The sequence below is a fragment of the Macrosteles quadrilineatus genome, unplaced genomic scaffold (genome assembly GCF_028750875.1).
Source record: "Macrosteles quadrilineatus isolate MER2022 unplaced genomic scaffold, UCM_ALF_1.0 Scaffold_5__1_contigs__length_97177068, whole genome shotgun sequence".
In the NCBI taxonomy this organism is placed as follows: domain Eukaryota; kingdom Metazoa; phylum Arthropoda; class Insecta; order Hemiptera; family Cicadellidae; genus Macrosteles; species Macrosteles quadrilineatus.
The window spans coordinates 37,429,451-37,451,730 of NW_026542598.1; the positions used below are offsets into that span (position 1 = coordinate 37,429,451).

The window sequence follows — 22,280 nt, forward strand, 5'->3', positions numbered from 1 at the left end:
GATTAAAGTAACATGTTTTAGATCAAAACTAACAGTGGAGGTACTTTTAAAACTTATTCAATGAGGAATAGTATTAATTTTATGACGGGGTTAATAACGAATTATATAATTTACTTTTATAAATTAAATCTATACTATACCAATTTGCCTATAAAATTATAGAGTGTTTAGTCATTTAATTATTTAGAGGTTGTGTGTGTAACTGCATTGTCCAAAGTATACAATGCCATGAACAGATGACAAACACAGAGTAATGTCCACATTGTTGAATATGACAGGTTATTGACGTGTGTTTAGCTCACAACACTTTGTCAATGTTGTCTATTTCAACTACGGTGTGAAAATAATAACAGTACATGTCAAGTATTTGAGTGAGAAAGTAATGACTAATATTCGAATTTAGAACCTTAATACGATAAAATAAAACAAGCATTAGTTTTTGCATACCATAAACAAATTTTTTTTTTTTTTTTAATTTCATGATGAAAGTAAACTTACCCCCCAAACAGGATTGAATATTTGTATTAAACATTGGTAGGGAAAGAATTTCCTGCCACAAAAAAACCACAAAAAAACGAAAAACAGGAAACTATTTAACAAGTATGCCGTAGCAATTGTTTATTACTTTTATCAAAAGGTTTAATACTTCCTAATACTTTTGATATGTTTGCAGTCATTAAATATAGGATTGAAATGTACAGCTTTAAAATTAAAGGAAACTTATTTGAATTGTAAACCGTTGGTTTCAGATTTTTTACTTGGGTTTAAAATTAGTTAAAGAAGACACCTTTAACGAGAACAACCAAAAGTATAAAAGGCGACCTCAAAGGATACGACTTGCCTCCATACAAGTAAACTTTCTGAAAGACCTACTCGAGATTGGCTGAGACAGATATTATTTTCATAAACACATAAACTCATTATGCAGAAACCTCATTTATTGAAAAACACAAATGCAAATTCTCATACTTTCTCGCCTAACTTTATCTAATAAAAAATATTTCTGGTATTTTATATTTTACAAATTTTTTTCAGGGAATGAACCTGTTCCAGGCCTACCTGCGAAAGATCCGACTTACGCATGCACACTCTCAGTGGTTCCTTCTACTTGTGTCTGTGTGTGTGAGGCCTACATGTGTGTGTGAGCACGGCGAACAACAGGGTATAGTTTGGTAGAATGTATTTAGTCTCCATAATTTAACTGGGAAGGCCGGTCTAGAATCCTTCATTCTATTACAATAGCACACGTTGGATTTAAATCTAATTTAATTCAATTAGGGAACTTGCTTCAATAAAACAACATAGCAATCTCCTTAAACATAGCAATTAAATAACTTCCTCTACCTGATTGCTAATGCTCTTTACCGATTCGCATGTTGCTATCATACCTGAGGAAAGTGATCTATACAGGATTCAACTAGGTTGAAACAAGTCAAGTGTTCAGAGTTCTGGACTTATAGAATAGAGGGTTGGGATAGAATTTAGCCAGTAATTTTTTTTTCTGTTGTGTGATGAAATTGCGCTTTTATTTTTCTAAGCACAGCTTATGCTGTTAGTTCACCTATTATTGAGTATTAAGTAATTAAAGATTCACTTGATCAATCCAAAAAATAAACAACTAAAACAGATTTTAGTAAGAATGTAATATGAAAGTAAAAATGTTATGTAGTTTGATTAAAGCCTAAGCTTGTGCAGTTACAGCATTAAAGTTCAGCAAACATTTAAACTTCGTTTTTTATAGACATACGGTAGTATAAACAAAAGGAATAATAATTATATGCAAAATCAAATACTTTCTATTATTGTCGATGGATTACTGCACTGAAAACATAAACTAATGGTCTACACTTGTTAAAATTGTGTTTGGATCATCTGCAAGATTTAGTTTAAAGTGTTATAAAGTCTGAAACTTTGCTATTCTTGACAGCTATCTGCGGAAATTGATCGTTTCCCTGAACAGACGGGTTAAACAACGTCGTAGGAATACGAAGTAGCTTTTCTCCTGAGCTCTTTAGATGCAGGTTTGTCGGATAATTCTACAATAAAAATTACCCAATATTTGTAAGTTCACTGCAGTTGAATATAATATAGCTGAAATAGATGATTAAAAAAAAGAGTTAACACAACAAAATTTGAATAGTACAACGAAATAATACTGTTCTTTTTAACTATGATACTCTAGTCTTCATTATTGTAGCTATAAACGTAGCTTTGTCACTTTTTTTAGTTGCACTACGCGAAAATCCATCATTGGACAAAACATCTTTCATTGAATTATACATCTCATTGAATGAGTTTGAAATATAAGTTACTGGTACTGTGCTATATATTTTAGTTCAATATTACTCAGTCCCTAATGTTTAGCGATAAGAGACTCTTTTTGAAGGATCTTAATCATTCCATTGCTTAGTACTACCATACACAAAAAGAATTAAATATAGACTGTCAACCGTGCTGTGGTTACCATGGTTACCATAGGTTCTGGCGCACACCACTTGGAGCGCCATGTAGTTACGTAGCGCGTACGCCGTAACTACATGGCGCTCCCAGCGACCTAAGGTAACCGCAGCACAGCTGATGGTCTATACACCCCAAGAGTGTTATAGTATAATCAATGCCTATAAGAAGCACATTTTTATTCTGTACTGCATTTAGTCATTTGTTACTGTAGCTCTCGTTAAACTGTCATCACTATTTTACAATAAATTGAACGGTGTTAGAATTTCATTTAAACTTTTTAACGAAAAACGATTTTTCACTGAACAAAACATTGATATTCTTTTTATCCTGAAACTAAGATATTTTTGACAATTTAAAGGAAATCTTTGGAGCCGTGTAAACACGGCAAAAATCATAGTGCGCAAACGTTGCTCGTACAGTATCAGACTGTAGAAGTGGTATAAAAAGGGGACTTTAAAATTACGAACCTACTTTGACAATCCTTTGCACGATACTATGCAATAATTTTACAATTTGTTAGTTTTATGTAGAACACGTGCTCTATGTATGAATGTGATATGAACAAATTACTTAAGTGGTTTTTTTTTTAATTGCTAAATTATATTTCTAATCCATGCTATATATAGTCTCTGGTGGCAGATAAATATATTCCTTTGACGGAACCAGACAATTGTATTAGGAATTAGACAATTTTCATTATCTAGGAACACGTATGTATGGTTTGACTCATTTCTGAGTTGACATTTTTTTTACATAATCAAAACTCAGTAACCCCAGAGCAAAAGCCACATACAGTGTCTTATCAAAAGTGATGGGCCTATTTTAATTATTTATATTCATGAGATTATGTTACTTTTTGTGAAAACGATTTATGATTCTTATTAGTAAGCTCACACCTTAAATTAACGTAGGTATATTCTATCTTCTCTTCACGATTTAGACGTCTATAGTCTCATATGTTAGTTTAGTCTTCTGAAGAAAAATTAATTCTAAAAGAAAATTCTGTTAATAAATATATATTTTTAATGGGTATGTGGGGAAGTCACATTGATCCTTTTTTTCGTAGCTTAAAACTGTTCTGTTTTTTTTTTCTCATAGAAAGGGCGTTGTGACTGAGCAAAAAGGATTGTTTGTCAATTTTTGTGACTTTCGCGATAGGCATGATTACAGGACTAAGTAAAACAATGACTGGTAGAAGGTATACGATTTTTTTAATTTATGTTCCTATTTTTGTGTGTGCTGCATACAAGCTTTATTAGGATTTTTCCACATGGCCAAAGGCCTTTTTAAATTTTTTTAAATTTTTTTAAATTGTTTTAGTTTTTTTTTTTTATTTAACGACTAAATAAATAAATATTTTTTTTACAGTTTTTTAATGAAAGCAGATTTATTTTATGACATTTTTGTTTTACGAATATTAATAATAAAATTGCATATTAAACCAAAAGTAATATTTTCCATCTCTTTTGCATCAAAATTGTATTGTAAAACATTTCAGTTTTAGGTTAGGTCAGTATTAGATAATATTAGAAAAATTGCACCATTACATTTGAATTTTGTAAAAGGTTTATTTTCCGTTGATAAATGCAAACTCGATAAGCCATTACCTGACAAACGATCAATCAATGTAAGTGAAATGAAGCGGAAGGAAGACAACATGCTTTGGAGAAATCGGCTTAGCCTTCCTGTTAAGTGATTGACTATAAACTTTAACTGTATTCGACACCGTAGATTTGTACGTTGTTAAAGGGAAATAAATGTTCAGTTGTTTGAAAAGTATTTAAGGCTGTTTTAATGATAATGGCATATCATAGTTACAGTTGTAATTACAATTGCAAAGCTAAGCAACTCAAAGATTTATTCGGAAATAAATATTTATCTGAGAAATATGTTTATCTGGATTTGAAATTAGCAACAAAACTTTACATGTATGAAAGGTTTAGCCTGTTATACCACTCAGGTGGTTTTCAAAGCAGTCACAACAAAGTTGAACATTAGTAACCCCAAGTCAGTCAGGTCTGTTATAAGCGAGAAGTTAGTTTATAACTATCATAACAGACAGAACTGAGAGCTAGACAGGTAATTATAAACTTCCCTTTGTACTACAATCAATGGGTATTCTTTTAGAGTTGTGATTAATAAGTGTGTAGACCGATTTTGAAACAGTAATTCATCCTTAAAGTGATAAATTTAAGTGATTCAATTTTGTTTATGGAAAGATACATATTATGTAAGAGTCATGAGAGGCTAAAACATCTTCCAGATTCATCCATGTGATCTTGCATCAGTAATCGCCTTTTTATTTAGAATAAAATAATACTTTTTTAAAAAACATATGGTTTTTTGACTCAAAAATAGATTTTATTATACAATAAAATTGTTTTGTATTGATCAAAACATCTATACAAAAAACATAGGCGGCTTTTATTTTAACTTTTTTAACACATGTAATTTGTTATAGATGCTGTTAAATATTATTTATGTGATAAGCAGCTCAGTAAAATAAACTCACATTTATTTATAATTATAATTACATCACTTTAAGAGATACTGATGATTACTAAACACAATTTTACCATGAATATACACTAGTCTTGTAAATTTATATTTACTTTGCACAAACAACAAACTAAATAGAAAGTACATCTGTGTCACTTTGGGTTGTATTAATCCAATTGAGATGTATTTGTCCCTAAGGACAAACTTTAAACTGAGTGACAACAAACATTCACCAATCATGTAGGAACTGAACATTTACCTTGGAGCAGATAACACTCTCAATACAGAATGTATTACAATGTCCCTTGTAGTTGTAACACTAACAGTTGGATGTATTGGTCCCTAGGAATCACTGACTATAAACTTGAAACTGAGTGACAACAAACATTCACCAATCATGTAAAAGCTAAACATTTACCATGGAGCAGATAACTCTCAATACAAAATGTTGTGAAATGTCCCTTGTAGTTGTTTTACCGAAATTGAGATATATTGGTCCCTAGGGATCACTGACTATAAACTTTAAACTGATCGACGACAAACATTCACCAACCATATAGAAGCTGAACGTTACCTTTAGCAGATAATTCTCAATACAGAATGTAGGACAATGTCCCTTGTAGTTGTATTACCAACATTGAGATGTATTGGTCCCTAGGGATCACTGACTATAAACTTGAAACTGAGTGACAACAAACATTCACAAATCATGTAAAAGCTAAACATTTACCATGGAGCAGATAACTCTCAATACAAAATGTTGTGAAATGTCCCTTGTAGTTGTATTACCAACATTGAGATGTATTGGTCCCTAGGGACCACTGACTATAAACTTGAAACTGAGTGACAACAAACATTCACCAATCATGTAGGAACTGAACATTTACCTTGTAGCAGATAACACTCTCAATACAGAATGTAGGACAATGTCCCTTGTAGTTGTAACACTAACAGTTAGATGTGTTGGTCCCTAGGGATCACTGACTATAAACTTTAAACTGAGTGCCAACAAACATTCAGCAATCATGTAGAAGCTAAACATTTACCTTGGAGCAGATAACTCTCAATACAAAATGTTGTGAAATGTCCCTTGTAGTTGTATTACCAACATTGAGATGTATTGGTCCCTAGGGATCACTGACTATAAACTTTAACTGAGTGACAACTAACATTTACCAATCATGTAGAAGCTGAAAATTTACCTTGGAGCACATAACACTCTCAAAACAGAATGTAGGACAATGTCCCTTGTAGTTGTTTTACCAACATTGAGATGTATTAGTCCCTAGGGATCACTGGCTATAAACTTTAAACTGAGTGACAACAAACATTCACCAATCATGTAGAAGCTGAACATTTACCTTGGAACAGATAACACTCTCAATACAGAATGTAGTACAATGTCCCTTGTAGTTGTAACACTAACAGTTGGATGTATTGGTCCCTAGAGGTCACTGACTATAAACTTGAAACTGAGTGACAACAAACATTCACCAATCATGTAGGAACTGAACATTTACCTTGGAGCAGATAACTCTCAATACAAAATGTTGTGAAATGTCCCTTGTAGTTGTATTACCAACATTGAGATGTATTGGTCCCTAGGGATCACTGACTATAAACTTGAAACTGAGTGACAACAAACATTCACCAATCATGTAAAAGCTAAACATTTACCTTGGAGCAGATAACTCTCAATACAAAATGTTGTGAAATGTCCCTTGTAGTTGTATTACCAACATTGAGATGTATTGGTCCCTAGGGATCACTGACTATAAACTTTAACTGAGTGACAACTAACATTTACCAATCATGTAGAAGCTGAAAATTTACCTTGGAGCACATAACACTCTCAAAACAGAATGTAGGACAATGTCCCTTGTAGTTGTTTTACCAACATTGAGATGTATTAGTCCCTAGGGATCACTGGCTATAAACTTTAAACTGAGTGACAACAAACATACACCAATCATGTAGAAGCTGAACATTTACCTTGGAACAGATAACACTCTCAATACAGAATGTAGTACAATGTCCCTTGTAGTTGTAACACTAACAGTTGGATGTATTGGTCCCTAGAGGTCACTGACTATAAACTTGAAACTGAGTGACAACAAACATTCACCAATCATGTAGGAACTGAACATTTACCTTGGAGCAGATAACTCTCAATACAAAATGTTGTGAAATGTCCCTTGTAGTTGTATTACCAACATTGAGATGTATTGGTCCCTAGGGATCACTGACTATAAACTTTAAACTGAGTGACAACTAACATTTACCAATCATGTAGAAGCTAAACATTTACCTTGGAGCAGATAACACTCTCAGTACAGAATGTAGGACAATGTCCCTTGCAGTTGTAACACTAACAGTTTGATGTATTGGTCCCTAGGGATCACTGACTATAAACTTGAAACTGAGTGACAACAAACATTCACCAATCATGTAGAAGCTAAACATTTACCTTGGAGCAGATAACACTCTCAATACAGAATGTAGTACAATGTCACTTGTAGTTGTAACACTAACAGTTGGATGTATTGGTCCCTAGGGATCACTGACTATAAACTTGAAACTGAGTGACAACTAACATTTACCAATCATGTAGAAGCTGAAAATTTACCTTGGAGCACATAACACTCTCAAAACAGAATGTAGGACAATGTCCCTTGTAGTTGTTTTACCAACATTGAGATGTATTGGTCCCTAGGGATCACTGACTATAAACTTGAAACTGAGTGACAACAAACAATCGCTAAACATGTAGGAACTGAACATTCGCCCTTAACGGATAACTCTCAATACAGATTGTTGGACAATGTCCCTTGTATTAAATTTGTATTAAAACATTGAGATGTATTAGTCCCTAGGGACCTCTGACATTAACCCTGAAACTAAGCGACCATAAACATCCTCCAATCGTGTAGGAACTGAACCTTTTACGGATAACACGCCCAATACAGATAAATTAAGGTGATTTTTATGGAAGAGATTTTTGGCAATATCCTTTGTAATTGTATAAACAATAGTTAGATGGTGTTCTATCTAAATATAACCATGTTAGCTACTCCCATTATTTATTTATTTCGTTCCTACGGCCCAAGAAACCAATTTACAATTTTAATATATTCTAAACTAGCAGAGTACCCGTCCTTCGTACGGGGTTGGAATATAAGTATAAAATGCTTATTGCAGTTATACTCAAGCTTTGCGTTTGCAATAAGGGAGGACACAGTTTGATAAAATTTGTTTTTTAAAATTTACAGTATTCTATAGTAAAAATTACACATCTACCATAGCCATTAATGTTCTACCACTTCACCTAAACAATAGAGAAAAATAAATTATCAACAATTCGCAAAATATCACAAACTATTCATGACATGAAAAACATAAACATAACTGTAAACGATCCTACTTTGACAGTTCCCATTGCGAATCACAGTTTTTTGTTGCTGCTTAGTTCAAATTAGCTGTTTTCATAAATGCAAAAAAATATAGTGCTGCACCCTGTTGGTAAATCTTATAACTTTTTAATGCTTTTCCATATCATAGAACCAACTTTTTTAGTTGAAACAGCTGACTAAATTCTTTAATTCCCTTTAAATATGAATGCTCATAAGGTTAACATGGGGAATTACAGAGTCACTGGGGCGGAGCCCGAAAGGATTTTTGAGAGAAGAATATGCCTATATGTTAATCGGGAATGTAAGCTATCATCATGCCGAATTTCAGCCCAATCCGTCCAGTGGTTTATGCGTGATTGAACTTCAAACACACAAACAAACACACAAACTTTCACATTTATAATATTAGTAAGATTCATAATTCAAGATGACTACAACTAAGGGTCAAGCCAAAAATAATACTGGACTTTGCATATGTACTGTGATCTTAATTATAATTAACAAGGAATAAATTACCAATTATAGCTAAAATCTGTACGATATAAGATTAGCATAAATTAATCTGTAAGTTTTACATTACATCCATTTGTACATCCATTATATATTTTTAATTGCATGTTGCAAATGAAGTGTCTTGACAACGTTTTAAGAAGCACAATTAAAAGTATACATTGCTTTAGGAGATTTTAGCAAATAACACAGTACTGTATTAGTTTCGGCCTGTGGGAAGAAGTAATGAAACAATAACAGCCATTTCTTATTGCTCAAATGGGGTTTTTACCTCAGCACTTCCTCATAATATATTTTATAAATGAGTAAAACCTCATTAGCCGAATAAAATCTTCATGAATGTTTTGTTTTGTAGAATTTAGCTATGCTATTGAGTGATTACTGGAGTGACCAAATTTCGGCACAAACATTGGTGTTCAAGCTTAAACCACTTTAGTGACAGATTTTTTTAAATATACTTTCGGTAATATTTTAAAGTTAGATAGTGATTACTAACACATTTCTCTTGCAATATGTCATACAAAGACATATTTTGAATCAATGTGTTTGACCTAAACATTTTTAGAAACAAGGGTAAGGGAGTTATGCCAAAGTGACGAATTGTCTTGCCATGGTTTTTAATGCTTATTAAACCTATTGACGCTGTTTCCTTATACTAACTAATCTCAAGGATTATTCCAATGACAATTTGGTTGTAGATCATCCTGTTTAAATTTGTATTATTAATAATTTTACAGAAGTATTTCTTGGTGTTTTCGTATTTGATGTAATCTATTTCAGATCTTGATGTATGACGATTTGTAATTTAAAGTAAGTGTTTTAAGGTTTTTATTGTAACAAAGATAAATTTACTCAACAAATCATTTACGAGCAAACAAAGAAATCAGTGACAGTCTACTTTTGTCCGTAAATATGATGCTATTGTGGAAGTGATGAATGACTATTGAGTAGTTTTCACCTAAAGAAATTCGCCGAGACAACCGATTTATTTTGTCGAAAGGTTCACTTCTTTTATAAAAGCATATTATGAACCTTAATCTCAGCCTAATGGTTAGTAATGTAGTTAAAATCTAAGGCCTACTTTACGATCCAATTTATTTTACAGTGGAGACCTAGTTCTACGTCGAAACGCTATCGTCAAATGAAAACAATTTATTCATGTATTTATTTTGTTTACTTTTCTTAGGAATAGTTATAAGAACAAAGCAACCGAAAGTATTATCGAGATTTAGTTGTAAGTAACTAGAATTAGTTTATTTTAAAAATATAAGATTATTTTAAGGCACAGTTGCTTAAGAAGTAATGAAAAACTTAGTCTAACCCACAGAGGGGTCTATCACCTTGTCTCAAAGCATTTTAAGTTAAGCTCAATAATGTTCCAATTCTGTAATTGGTGTGAACGTTGAAAATTGTTCATTGTGATCTCGATCCTTATAAGTTCATTGTAATGTCTTCATTTTGGCAAATCCCTTTAAAAATATTTGGTACATGATGAAAATAAATATCTATATGACTTACGACAACACGTACAAGAATGTTCATTACTGTTAGTATGCAATAGAATTACTGCATTTTCTTAATTATGCTCTAGCCCGTGATCGTTCGTTTTTAACAATACGGAAAGTAATGTACAATGTACGGTAATAGTATATTACGTTACTAGTCCTGAAAATAAGTGTTTACTGGACGAGTGTGGTCGTTCCCGTGCGAGACGAAGTCGAGTACGGGATTACCATACGAGTCCGGTACACACATTTTGGACGAGTTACGTACGATAGTTTACGACATACTTCTTAATTCGTACAAATCCTTTTATATTTCTACCAACTAAAGGACTAAAAATCACTAGTTATAACCTCTGAGAGAGGTTATGTTTTTGTTTGTAACCATTAATTGCCACGCAAATACAGTATAATCAGCTGATTGGTGTCCGGCAAAACTCATTGCAGAACAGTAGTACGCAATGAAACCCCATTTGAATAAGCTGGCGGCAAACAGCTGTTTTCTGGACTAAATCCTTGCATGGGAAGTTCGTCAAAATGATGTAGTGTGGCGTAAAAGCTTTTTACCGTACACCTAGTCAGCTGATGAAATAAACAGCTAATTGCAACGGTCTATTTTATTTTCCGAAATATAAAAATACTAGCTGTAACCCGCGGGCTTTGCCCCGTTTAACTTCTTAATTTTCAAGATTATCTCGTTCGCATGGCTCAATCACGTCCTGGTTGAAGTTTGTTCGCTACGCTCACTCACCTTTAGGTTGGAGCTCGTTCGCTACGCTCACTCACCTATAGGTTGGAGCTCGTTCGCTGCGCTCACTTGCCTTCAGGTTAGCTCGTTCGCTACGCTAACTCGCCTCCAGGTTGAAGTTCGTTCGCTACGCTCACTCACCTTTTGGTTGCAAATTAGCTGTTGTCATACATATAAAATAAATAATAGTGCTGCACCCTGTTGGTAATCCTTGTAACTTTAATGCTATTGAACATCATAGAACAGAACCAACTTGTTTAATTGAAACAGCTGTTAAGATTCAATAATTCCATTTCTCATAAGGTTAACATGGGAAACTCCAGAGCCACTGGGGTGGAGCCCGAAAGGATTTTTGAAATAAGAATATGCCTATATGTTAATCGGGAATGTGAGCTATCATCATGCCAAATTTCAGCCCAATCCGACCAGTATTTTTCGCGTTCACTTGTCACAAACATACATCCATACATCCATACATCCATACATCCAAACTTTCTCATTTATAATATTAGTAGGATTATAAATTATGTTATGTCCTAAATTAATTCTGTTATGAGTCTAAAGTGTACTAATTTTTCTGTGTGGTATGATGTAAAGTATTGTACGTTTCTCGCGCGGTAAGCTTTACCGTACTCGCACGGTAAAACACCACTTACCGGGCTAGTAACGTAATATATGCGATGGTTGCGTAAACTACTATTATCAACTTAAATTTGCTTGTGGATACTAAAATACAACGTATACAAGGTCTTTGGACGATAGGAACTGATGTGTTTGTATTTATTTTCAAACTAACTTCATCCCCCAAACCTTGGGACAAACACCTCCACCCTATAACAGTGGGGGTTGTGATTCCACAGAATGGTGTCTAGGCACGGACTACAGTGGACACAAACTGTATGGCCAAAGCTTTGTAACTTGAGTCGGTTGTTATTCTGACTGTAATAAAACATACGATTACTATTTTTTTGCATTGTGAGTACGAGTGAGGACTCTTATATCGATACTTTTTTAGGTATAAAACATAGTAATAATTTTACCTACGACCATTTTTTTAAGTATCCGTTTCAGTTCAGTTCTTAGAACTGAAAATTTTCTCATAACATCATTGTTTACTTTAATAACAGCATAGTAGCGTAGCAGCACGGGTAACGGACCGATGAGGTTCAAGGATTGAGAGAGAAGAAGTAAAATTGTAATGATTCCAACTTCAACTAATCAGCTGATCAGGCCAATTTAATTGTTGTGTGGTGCAATTTAGTGCTCGGTACAATGTTTCGTTGAATCACTGTCAGTGGAACTGATAGGTTATAAAAGAAAACATAACCTCTCTTTAAAGTTATGAGTGGTGATTTTTAGCAATGAAAACACTGGCACTCACCAAGGCTCGTACCTTAAATTTTAAACTAGTGTCGTTAACACCATCTTTACGCAATCGTTGCGTAAACTACTATAATAAGTTATTATTAGTAAGCTGACTCTATGGTTATCCGTAGTATTTAAAAAGCTTCTACTTTGGTTTTAGGCATGGTTTGAAACAAAATGCGTTTATTTAGAAATGGAAGTAACTACTCAAGAATTATTCAAGTTATTATTTTAAGTGCTATACCAGTCTCGAGAACCTGAATTTTTATAATTGCCAATTTTGTTGCCTTCGTTCTTAAAGGTTTTGTTTCAGCATGTGTACATTTCCCCAGTATTTGTAGAATCTTCGGGGTGTCTTTGTTTTTATATGTTCTATAAATATTTGATAGATTTTATATTTATATATTCTAACACTAATTTTTAAATATCTAATTACACGAAATATTTACTCTTGTCAATCCTTTCGTGGTCGGGTCGAAAGTTCAAGTATCATCGAACTAGTAATTTCAATATTCATTTTTGTTAGCTATTTCACTCTGTCCGTTGAGTAAATCTCTACCTACAAAACGTCTTTAAGCGTTTCAAGCTTTGGCAATATTCCTTGCAATGAATTGGGCTACAGGTATGGATGACTATTATTTTACAATACATTCTAGTCCATAAAAATATTACCTAAAAACATAATTAAGCAGAATCGCTATTTACTACCCTTAGGTAAAATTGGGAGGATATGTAGACAATGGTAGTCCAGATTACAATTCTTCATATATTCTTAAATCTATCAGTTTAACTAGTAAAATATATTATTCTATAAGTTGAGAAAATAGCTAAGGGTATTTTTTCAATGACAACATTTCTAACTTATAGTTTAAACACATTTTGGTCCTAGGAAACAAGGTTCTAGCTTTGGGTAGTTTTTCACTTTACTTCAGGTTAGACCTAAGAGCTTTGGCATAATCACTTAAATAAAATTCGTTGGTGATTGGTGGGATTTGAACCCGGGACCTCAGGGACCGCAGTCCTGTGCTCTAACACTGGACCAGCTCGCTTCCCATTGTTAAAACATATTAATACCACATATCCGCAATGCATTGGATGTCTTGTATGTATCTTATAAAACATTCATATCACATAAGTCTTTCATTGCTACGTCACATGTAATTATAAAAAGAAAAACCCGGAGTTTAACGCATTGTTGAGACTACAACAGGTTGAACAAAAAATAAATAAATGGCCAAAATAATCTCATAATGGATGGAAGATAAAACAATAAGAGAGGGATTATCCAAAGGATGATACATCATCTCCATGCATCACTGTCTACTTCCACCAACTTACATGAGTTATTTTTCTTTTGACTAACTTTCTTTAATGTTTCGTTTTTCTTTTATCATTGAAATACTTCCTTTATCGTTTAGAATAAAATTATGGTTGATGAAGACTCATTTTTATATCACATTTAATTAAATTTAATTGTAATTTTATTTATACTTGTAGTATAGCATCCGTAAAAGATATCAAATGCATTAAAATATACTACAAATGGTTAATTCATTTTATATGTAGGTGATGCTTAAGGTTATAAGAATTGAAAAATAAAACCAATTTTGTAGATACTTCGTATCTAGAAAACAGTATGCAAAATAAAACAACAAAACTATTATTGTACTAACAAAATATTATTATTACTGTTTAACTTTATACTGTTGTTATGCTTTCACTATTGCCCTACGTAAGGTATTAAAAAGAAGCCGGATATTTCTATAGATAAATAATTCAAGTCTTTTATTTATTTCTGGGTTTACATTGTTTAAAGTAAGCAGACGAATTGGTATAACAAGTCAAGCGATTTTTGACGGCATAGCAAGTGTTCCGTATTCAAGCGCTACCTAGATATTTCCAGACGTTTCATATCATACAATAACCTTTGTCCTGTCACGTGATGTCTGGAAACCCCAATCTCGCCCCAGTTCTCTTTCATACATGCAACTACTAACATGTCCCCGGCACAATTAACTCCCAATTGCTGCTCTCATCTCTTAACCCCAAAGTATATTTAATTATTATTAGTGACACATATTAAAAGTGAACTATTGAACATTTGTGAAGTGAAACACTACTACTGCCGGTCCGGGTCTGTGTACGAGCAATACGCAATAGCTGGCCAGCAGAAGAAACTCGTGTACGTCTACCGGCTTCGTCTTATCAACACTTCAGTTAAAAGGAAGGTACCTCATCAATCTCATTATATCTGTTAAATAATTAGTGACAAGTTTTTAATATTGCTCTTTCAACATACAGTCCATTTGAACATTTTTAGGCAAGTTTACCCCCCATCCGCTGGTCCTTCGAGCCGGATGAAAATCATATCATTAATAATATATTGTGCTTTTATTAGCCTAGCTACTGTAACTGTTAAAATTGTACAACTAAACTCTTAAAAGTGTCACTTCTCTAAATAATTAGAGCAGCATTTGTATTTCCCATTACTAGTTTTGGTGAATAAATAATATTTTATTTCATTCCCCTGTGCCATCTCAGACGTGAATATTTCATGTTAGTTTCATGTTCATGTCCTCCCACTGCTATATGAATCACGTCATATTTCCTTTCAAATAGTTATTTGAAATCAAGAATTAGTTAGGATATTTAATATTTTCTCTAAGTTTCTCAATCAATTCACCATATCAATTATTGTCATTAACAATAATTTTTGTCTGCACTTTGTTTCGTCCTTAATTTTCTAACATATTTTCACTTATCATAAAGTCAGCCATTTTATATTTTCTTCTGTCCTTGCGATGCACCTTGGTAGCGAACTTCTCCACTAGAGCGCTCTGCCTACAGTCTGCACGTCGCAAGAACCAATGAGCGTCGAGATTCGTAAAACAGAATAAATCGCCCAATGATATTGCTTCTTCAAATTGATCATATGTAAAACTCAGTTTCAAGCACAGGAAATCAGCTGACTGAATATAAAACACACTCCAGCTACATACAGCTGTGTGAATTGAATCAAAATATAAACGTAACCTTCAAGTTTATTTACATCTTGGAAAATATTGTTTTGTGTGAATATTAAACGAAATATTAGTGGTTGAATCGATTCTTGTCTACATTAAGGATATTGCTCATAATAAATACTTCCCTACTCAATTTATTCTGCGAAAATACTGATTCAAATTAAATGACTTGTGTTAAATAGACTTTACTTTTATTTACTATGTCTATCCTGGGTCTGATGGTAAAGTGAAGTATAATTTTACATTCATTATTTCTTATAGAGTGAATGTAAATGAATTGATTTATTCTGAGCTATTAATTTGCATTATTGTTAGGCCTAAGACTTGGAGTTATTTTGATATTTAGTTGTTGGGAATATTTACATAGGCCTAAACTTATGATAAACTTAGGCCTATAGCTTACTCTTTTGATTACATAAATGGTTTGTTAAAATGAGATTCTCTACACTGGAGAAAAAGGCAAAACTTGTCAAAAATAGGCTTCAGAAAATAAGCAAGTTTGTGTCAGCCCAAATTACTCTCTCAGAAACTCAATCATTAAATGTTGTTTCCATTCAGCGCTTACACAACTATGATGATGAAGTTAGAGGTTTATTCTCTGATTTTAAAGCTTTATTCGATAAAGTGGTTTATGATGATCCTGGTTCTGATTATGACGAAACTGAAGCATGCTCTATGCAAGATGAAATTTCGGACTTGTACATTTCTCTGATCAGTGACTTGAAAATAGTGTTACCTGCTAAAACTAAAGAAGTAACACCTCCCACCCAACCATCTCTGCGACTGCCCAAATTTGAGTTGCCCAAATTCAGCGGTAACTACGAAGAATGGGTTAGCTACTACAATATTTTTGAGGCTTCTATTAATAGGAATGAAACTTTGGCCCCTGTGAGTAAGTTCCAATATCTGCTTAGTTCTTTAAGTGGTGTACCCATAGATTTAGTAAAGAGCTTAAGCATAACTGCAGAAAACTTTGATGTTGCACTTAGGCTGCTTAAGGATCGCTATGATAACAAAAGGCGTGTTGTAACTCAGCTTTTTACAAAAATCATTGATTTGCCATGCATAAGTAGTGGTTCTCTCAAAAGTCTCCAACATTTTCTCACAGTTTATAAAGAGAACACTCAAGTTTTGAAAAATCTCAACCATGACATAACAGCTGAAAATACTCTGCTTGTCCTAACGCTCTTGAAAAAGTTACCTACTGATTTAAGAAAATCTTTTGAGGATTCTCGCATCACAAACAATGACATACCTGCAGTAAATGATCTAATTCAATTCCTTGAAAGAGAATTTAAACGATTAGAAGGAGCTAGTATCGGTCTTGGTCCCTCAGCTAACGCAAGATACCCTTCAGTGCAAAAGACTCAATCTAATAGTTATAGGCCTAAACCTCTTCGAGATAGTAAACCTTACTCCTCTCAAGCTAAAACAGCTTTCGTCACAGTGACTAACACTTGTAAGTTTTGTCAAGCATCCGATCACAATATATACAAGTGTCAAGCCTTTCAGGCTAAAAGTAGAGGTGATAGAGTTGAATTCACATGTAAAAATAATCTATGCGCCAACTGCCTAGGCCATCTACATGATACTAATAACTGTCCTTCTCATAGAGTGTGTCGAATTTGTTCAAAGCGACATCACACTCTCTTACATGACTCAACTCCCACACAACAGCAGCCAAGTTACCCAACCAAGGTTTTTGAAAAAAATATGGTAAGCCGCCTACAAATAACGCACCCCAAAGCCATGTCACCGCACCAGTGAATAAAAGTGCTCTTGTAGGATTGTCTAGCCAGTTAAACCCAACTAAAACAACAATTTTACTTGGAACATGTTTAGTTCAGGTGTTTACCAAAGATGGTCAGCAAACTGTACTCCGTGCTGTGCTCGACTCTGCATCTCAACTTACATTGATATCTGAAAGAGCTGTTCAGCTCATCAGTGCCTCCCGTACTCGAGCACATGATGAAATCCAAGGAATTTCTGGCTCACTAATTCATTCTAGAGGAATAGTGCACATTGATATATCTGCAGTTAATGGTCAACGCTTAGCCTACCATCATCCATGCTTGGTTTTGAATCGTATCACTTCACCACTGCCTCAGATCCCAGTCTCACCTCAAGTGAAGGGATCCTTAAATGATTTTGTTCTTGCAGACCCCTGTTTTGACAAACCTGGAGAAATTGATCTATTGATCGGAGCTGATTTATTCGCTCTCTCACTGACTGGTGAGCAGCACTTCTTAGGCCATAACCTGCCCCAAGTTTTAGGAACTATATTCGGATTTGTTGTAATGGGCATAGCTCCTGTTGCTACATCTGAGTTATCAATCCCAAAAACTGTTTCTTTTCTCACTACACATGATGGAGACCTTCACAGTTCAATTCAAAGGTTTTGGTCAATCGAAGAACCCCCGACATGTGTCAAGACTCAGTCAGAAGAAGATGTTCTCTGCTTACAGCATTTTAAAAGAACCCATACACGTGATAACTCTGGTCGATATGTTGTTAAGTTACCGAAAAGACCAAATCATCCACTATTAGGTGAATCTTGTAGTACAGCTCAACTTAGACTCAAAGCGATGGAAAGAAAATTTGCTGCTCAGCCCGAATTCAAAGATTTATACTCCGAATTTATGGATGACTACATCAAATCAGGTCACATGAGTGCATGTGAGCAACCCCTTTCTGGTGAATGTTACTATTTACCCCATCATGGAGTATTTAAGGAGAATCCCCCTAATTCCAAAATACGAGTCGTATTTGATGGTAGTTCCAAAACAAATAATGGCGTCTCCCTAAACGATATCCTCATGCCTGGCCCTAAGTTGCAGAATGATATTAGTGATGTCTTACTGTACTTTAGGTGTCACAAGTTTGTGTTCACTTGTGATATACGACAGATGTATCGCCAGATTCTGGTGGCTGAAGATGACAAGAAATATCAGTTAATCTTTTGGCGATCCAACCCTGATGAATCCCTTCAAGTCTTAAAGCTAAATACCGTCACCTACGGTCTCAACTGTTCCCCGTTCATTGCGATCAGAACATTACAACAATTGGTCAAAGATGAGGGTCACTCATACCCCAAGGCGTCTGAGATTCTAACTAAATCAATATTTTATGACGACATCATCGCTGGAGCAGAAAGTCTTAATGAAGCTTTGTCTGCACAGAATGAACTCAAGAACTTGCTCTCTAGAGGAGGTTTTGAACTCCGAAAATGGATTAGCAACGCACCCCAACTATTGGACCAAGTCCCAATTGAACACAAAGAGACTCCAGTGGAGTTAACTGAAAATAGTGAAGCCTTCTTCAGTGTCCTAGGTCTAAAATGGACTCCAGAGTCCGACATGCTTTCTTACAAGGTTAAGGATGTTGAAATAAGTGCTATACTTTCAAAGAGAAGAATATTATCTACAATCGCTAAACTGTACGTTTTACCAGGATTTCTTACACCCGTAATTTTCTGGGCAAAAACACTTATTCAGTATCTCTGGACAACAGGGCTAACTTGGGATGAACCTGTTCCAAATGATGTTAGAACCAAGTGGCATTCATTCTTAGAAGAACTCCCAATAATTCAAGAATTAAGAATTCCACGCTACATTTCTACTTCTCTGCATACGGCTGTGCAACTCCACGGCTTCAGCGATGCTTCAGAGAAAGGCTACGCTGCTGTTGTCTACCTTCGTGTCACTGACTCTCAAGAGAATACAAGGCTCTATCTCATCGTCTCTAAATCAAAAGTCGCTCCTTTGAAAAGAATTTCTCTGCCACGGCTTGAACTTTGTGGCGCTCACTTACTGGGAAAACTCCTTCAATATTCGTCAAACATACTCTCTGCTCATATGAAGATTGAATCAATCTATGCTTGGTGTGACTCCACAATTGTCTTAACCTGGATACGTACTCTTCCATACCGCTTGAAAGTCTTCATTGCCAATCGTATTTCAGAACTCCAAGAATTGGTCTCTCCTCACTCATGGAATTATGTCAAATCTCAAGACAACCCGGCAGATTGCGCCACTCGTGGTCTTTCACCCTCTCAACTTGTGACTCATCATTTATGGTGGAATGGACCGGAATGGTTACAGTCATCGCCAGATTCTTGGCCTAAGCCAAAATTCACACCTGTTATTGATGATGACACTCTTGAAATAAGGCCAAATCCTCTAAACGTTCTAGCAACCACAGAGAAGATTAAACTCACTGATTTTGATGTACTAGAAAAATATTCATGTTTCAGGAAACTTGTAAACGTCATGGCATATATATTGCGATTCATTCATAATCTGCAAGCCAATGATCCCCGCATCGGACGACTTACTTGCCAAGAAACTTCTTCAGCGAAATTAAGAATTTTCAAACTCATACAAAATACATCATTTAAGGATGACATCTCTGCTCTCAAAAAGGGATCTCAATGCAGCTTAAAACTTGCTCGTTTATCCCCATATATTGATGACAGTGGAATAGTGCGAGTAGGCGGCAGGTTGAAACATTCCAACCTTACACAAGATGCGAAACATCCAGTTTTGTTACCTAAATCTCACTGTACTGTCAAACTGTTGATTATGCATTATCACCTAAAGCATCTACACGCAGGCCCTCAATTGCTGCAGTCTATTCTGTCTCAAGAGGTTTGGATATTATCAGCCCGCAGCGTGATAAGATCTGTGATTTTCAAGTGTCAAAGATGTTTCAGACTTAAGCCTGTAAACAAACCTCCACTGATGGGAGATCTTCCTGAAACTCGATTAAAACCTGTAAGGCCATTCTATCACACCGGCATGGACTATAGTGGACATTTTGACATTAAAGTTCATTCAACTAGGAACGCTCAACGGTTAAAATCATACCTCTGCCTCTTTGTATGTTTTGCTACGAAAGCTGTGCACCTAGAAATTGTAACAGACCTATCTGTAGACTCCTTCATAGCTGCACTAAAACGTTTTGTTTCTCGTCGTGGATTGTGTGCCCACTTATACTCAGATTGCGGAACTAACTATGTTGGAGCCTCAAAGCAACTCATGAAAACTTTTCAGAATTTCATCAAGGAATCAAACACTAAAGATGCTCTTAACAACTTCGCGTTAGATCACTCAATAAATTTCCACTTTCAACCACCAGCCGCTCCCCACCAAGGAGGCCTATGGGAGAGTGCTATAAAAAGTTCTAAATATCATCTGAAAAGAGTCATAGGCGATAGAGTTCTAACACTAATGGAAATAATAACACTCGCCACACAGGTGGAGGCTGTACTAAACTCGAGACCTTTGACAGCGTTATCCGCAGATCCATCCGACATCTCAGCCCTTACTCCGGGTCATTTTCTTATCGGCACTTCGCTTGTGGCAGTACCGGAACCAAATCTTGAAGAGGTTCCCGAAAATCGTCTCAACCATTGGCAAACTGTACAAGCCCTACATCAACGCTTCTGGCGACGTTGGCATCAAGAATATTTACATCAGCTACAACAAAGAAAGAAATGGGAAAAGCCCAACAAGAATCTAGAAGTGGGTGATCTCGTTATAATTCAGGACCCTAGAACACCACCACTACTTTGGCCTCTTGGACGCATAGTGAAGACTTCGCCTGGATCAGACGGCATCGTCCGAGTTGTCACCATCAAGACTCAGCGGGGAACCTTCTGTCGTCCTGCTACCAAGGTGTACCCGCTCCCCTGATCTCATTATCAGACCAAACAAAATGTTTATTCTATTTTCAAACATATTTCTATTTTCAATGTATATATATTTAATCTATGTTTCTTATATTTCAATGTCAATCTTTATTCATTATGTGTCACTTTGTAACTTTCTCAATGTTTTGAACCATGTATGGTTCAAGGCGGGCGGCATGTTCCGTATTCAAGCGCTACCTAGATATTTCCAGACGTTTCATATCATACAATAACCTTTGTCCTGTCACGTGATGTCTGGAAACCCCAATCTCGCCCCAGTCTCTTTCATACATGCAACTACTAACATGTCCCCGGCACAATTAACTCCCAATTGCTGCTCTCATCTCTTAACCCCAAAGTATATTTAATTATTATTAGTGACACATATTAAAAGTGAACTATTGAACATTTGTGAAGTGAAACACTACTACTGCCGGTCCGGGTCTGTGTACGAGCAATACGCAATAGCTGGCCAGCAGAAGAAACTCGTGTACGTCTACCGGCTTCGTCTTATCAACACTTCAGTTAAAAGGAAGGTACCTCATCAATCTCATTATATCTGTTAAATAATTAGTGACAAGTTTTTAATATTGCTCTTTCAACATGCAGTCCATTTGAACATTTTTAGGCAAGTTTACCCCCCAGCAAGGTTTTTGGTGATTAGCATTATACTGTATTTAATTTTTATTAGTTATAGACTTTTATAAAAAAAAAATTGTTTTTTCGTAAACAATTAATGATTCAATGGTACTAAACAGTACCTTGAACGTAATGGAATATTTAGATAGTTCATATTTGTTTTGGCTAAAAGCGCTGAAAGCTACTTAAAGCACTCAAAAGTACTTAAAGCGTACCATAAAAAGTAGTTTTATTTATGAACTAAAATACTCGATTGATTAAAACTGACTCCACTTCATTTATTACAATAAATAGTTTTTTTAACTTTCGAAATAGTATATTGTTAATTTGGGTTTTAATATTAATCTAATTATTTTAACTTCAATCTCGATTAACTAAAGTAGTGATGTGTAGTCTAATAGATAGAAGTTCCCCAGACATGAATGCCCGATTCCA

The 22,280-nt window shown here is 34.9% G+C and overlaps 1 protein-coding gene across 1 annotated transcript; it reads left to right on the forward strand.

Annotated features, from left to right (window-relative positions):
• The first annotated feature begins 16,192 nt into the window (after positions 1-16,192).
• Positions 16,193-19,640, forward strand: LOC128995532 (uncharacterized). The gene is made up of 3 exons (XM_054420550.1): positions 16,193-16,409; positions 17,360-18,953; positions 19,478-19,640. The coding sequence occupies exons 1-3, from the start codon at positions 16,193-16,195 to the stop codon at positions 19,638-19,640; spliced, it is 1,974 nt and encodes a 657-aa protein (XP_054276525.1).
• The last annotated feature ends 2,640 nt before the right edge of the window (positions 19,641-22,280 follow it).

Excerpts from the sequence above, each read along its gene's own strand:
- LOC128995532 (XM_054420550.1), top strand. The coding sequence starts at position 16,193 with ATGCAAGATGAAATTTCGGACTTGTACATTTCTCTGATCAGTGACTTG. Across the intron at positions 16,410-17,359 it reads TGAAACTTTGGCCCCTGTGA|TTCAGGTGTTTACCAAAGAT; the intron begins GTAAGTTCCAAT and ends GAACATGTTTAG. Across the intron at positions 18,954-19,477 it reads TTATCTACAATCGCTAAACT|AACTCCAAGAATTGGTCTCT; the intron begins GTACGTTTTACC and ends ATCGTATTTCAG.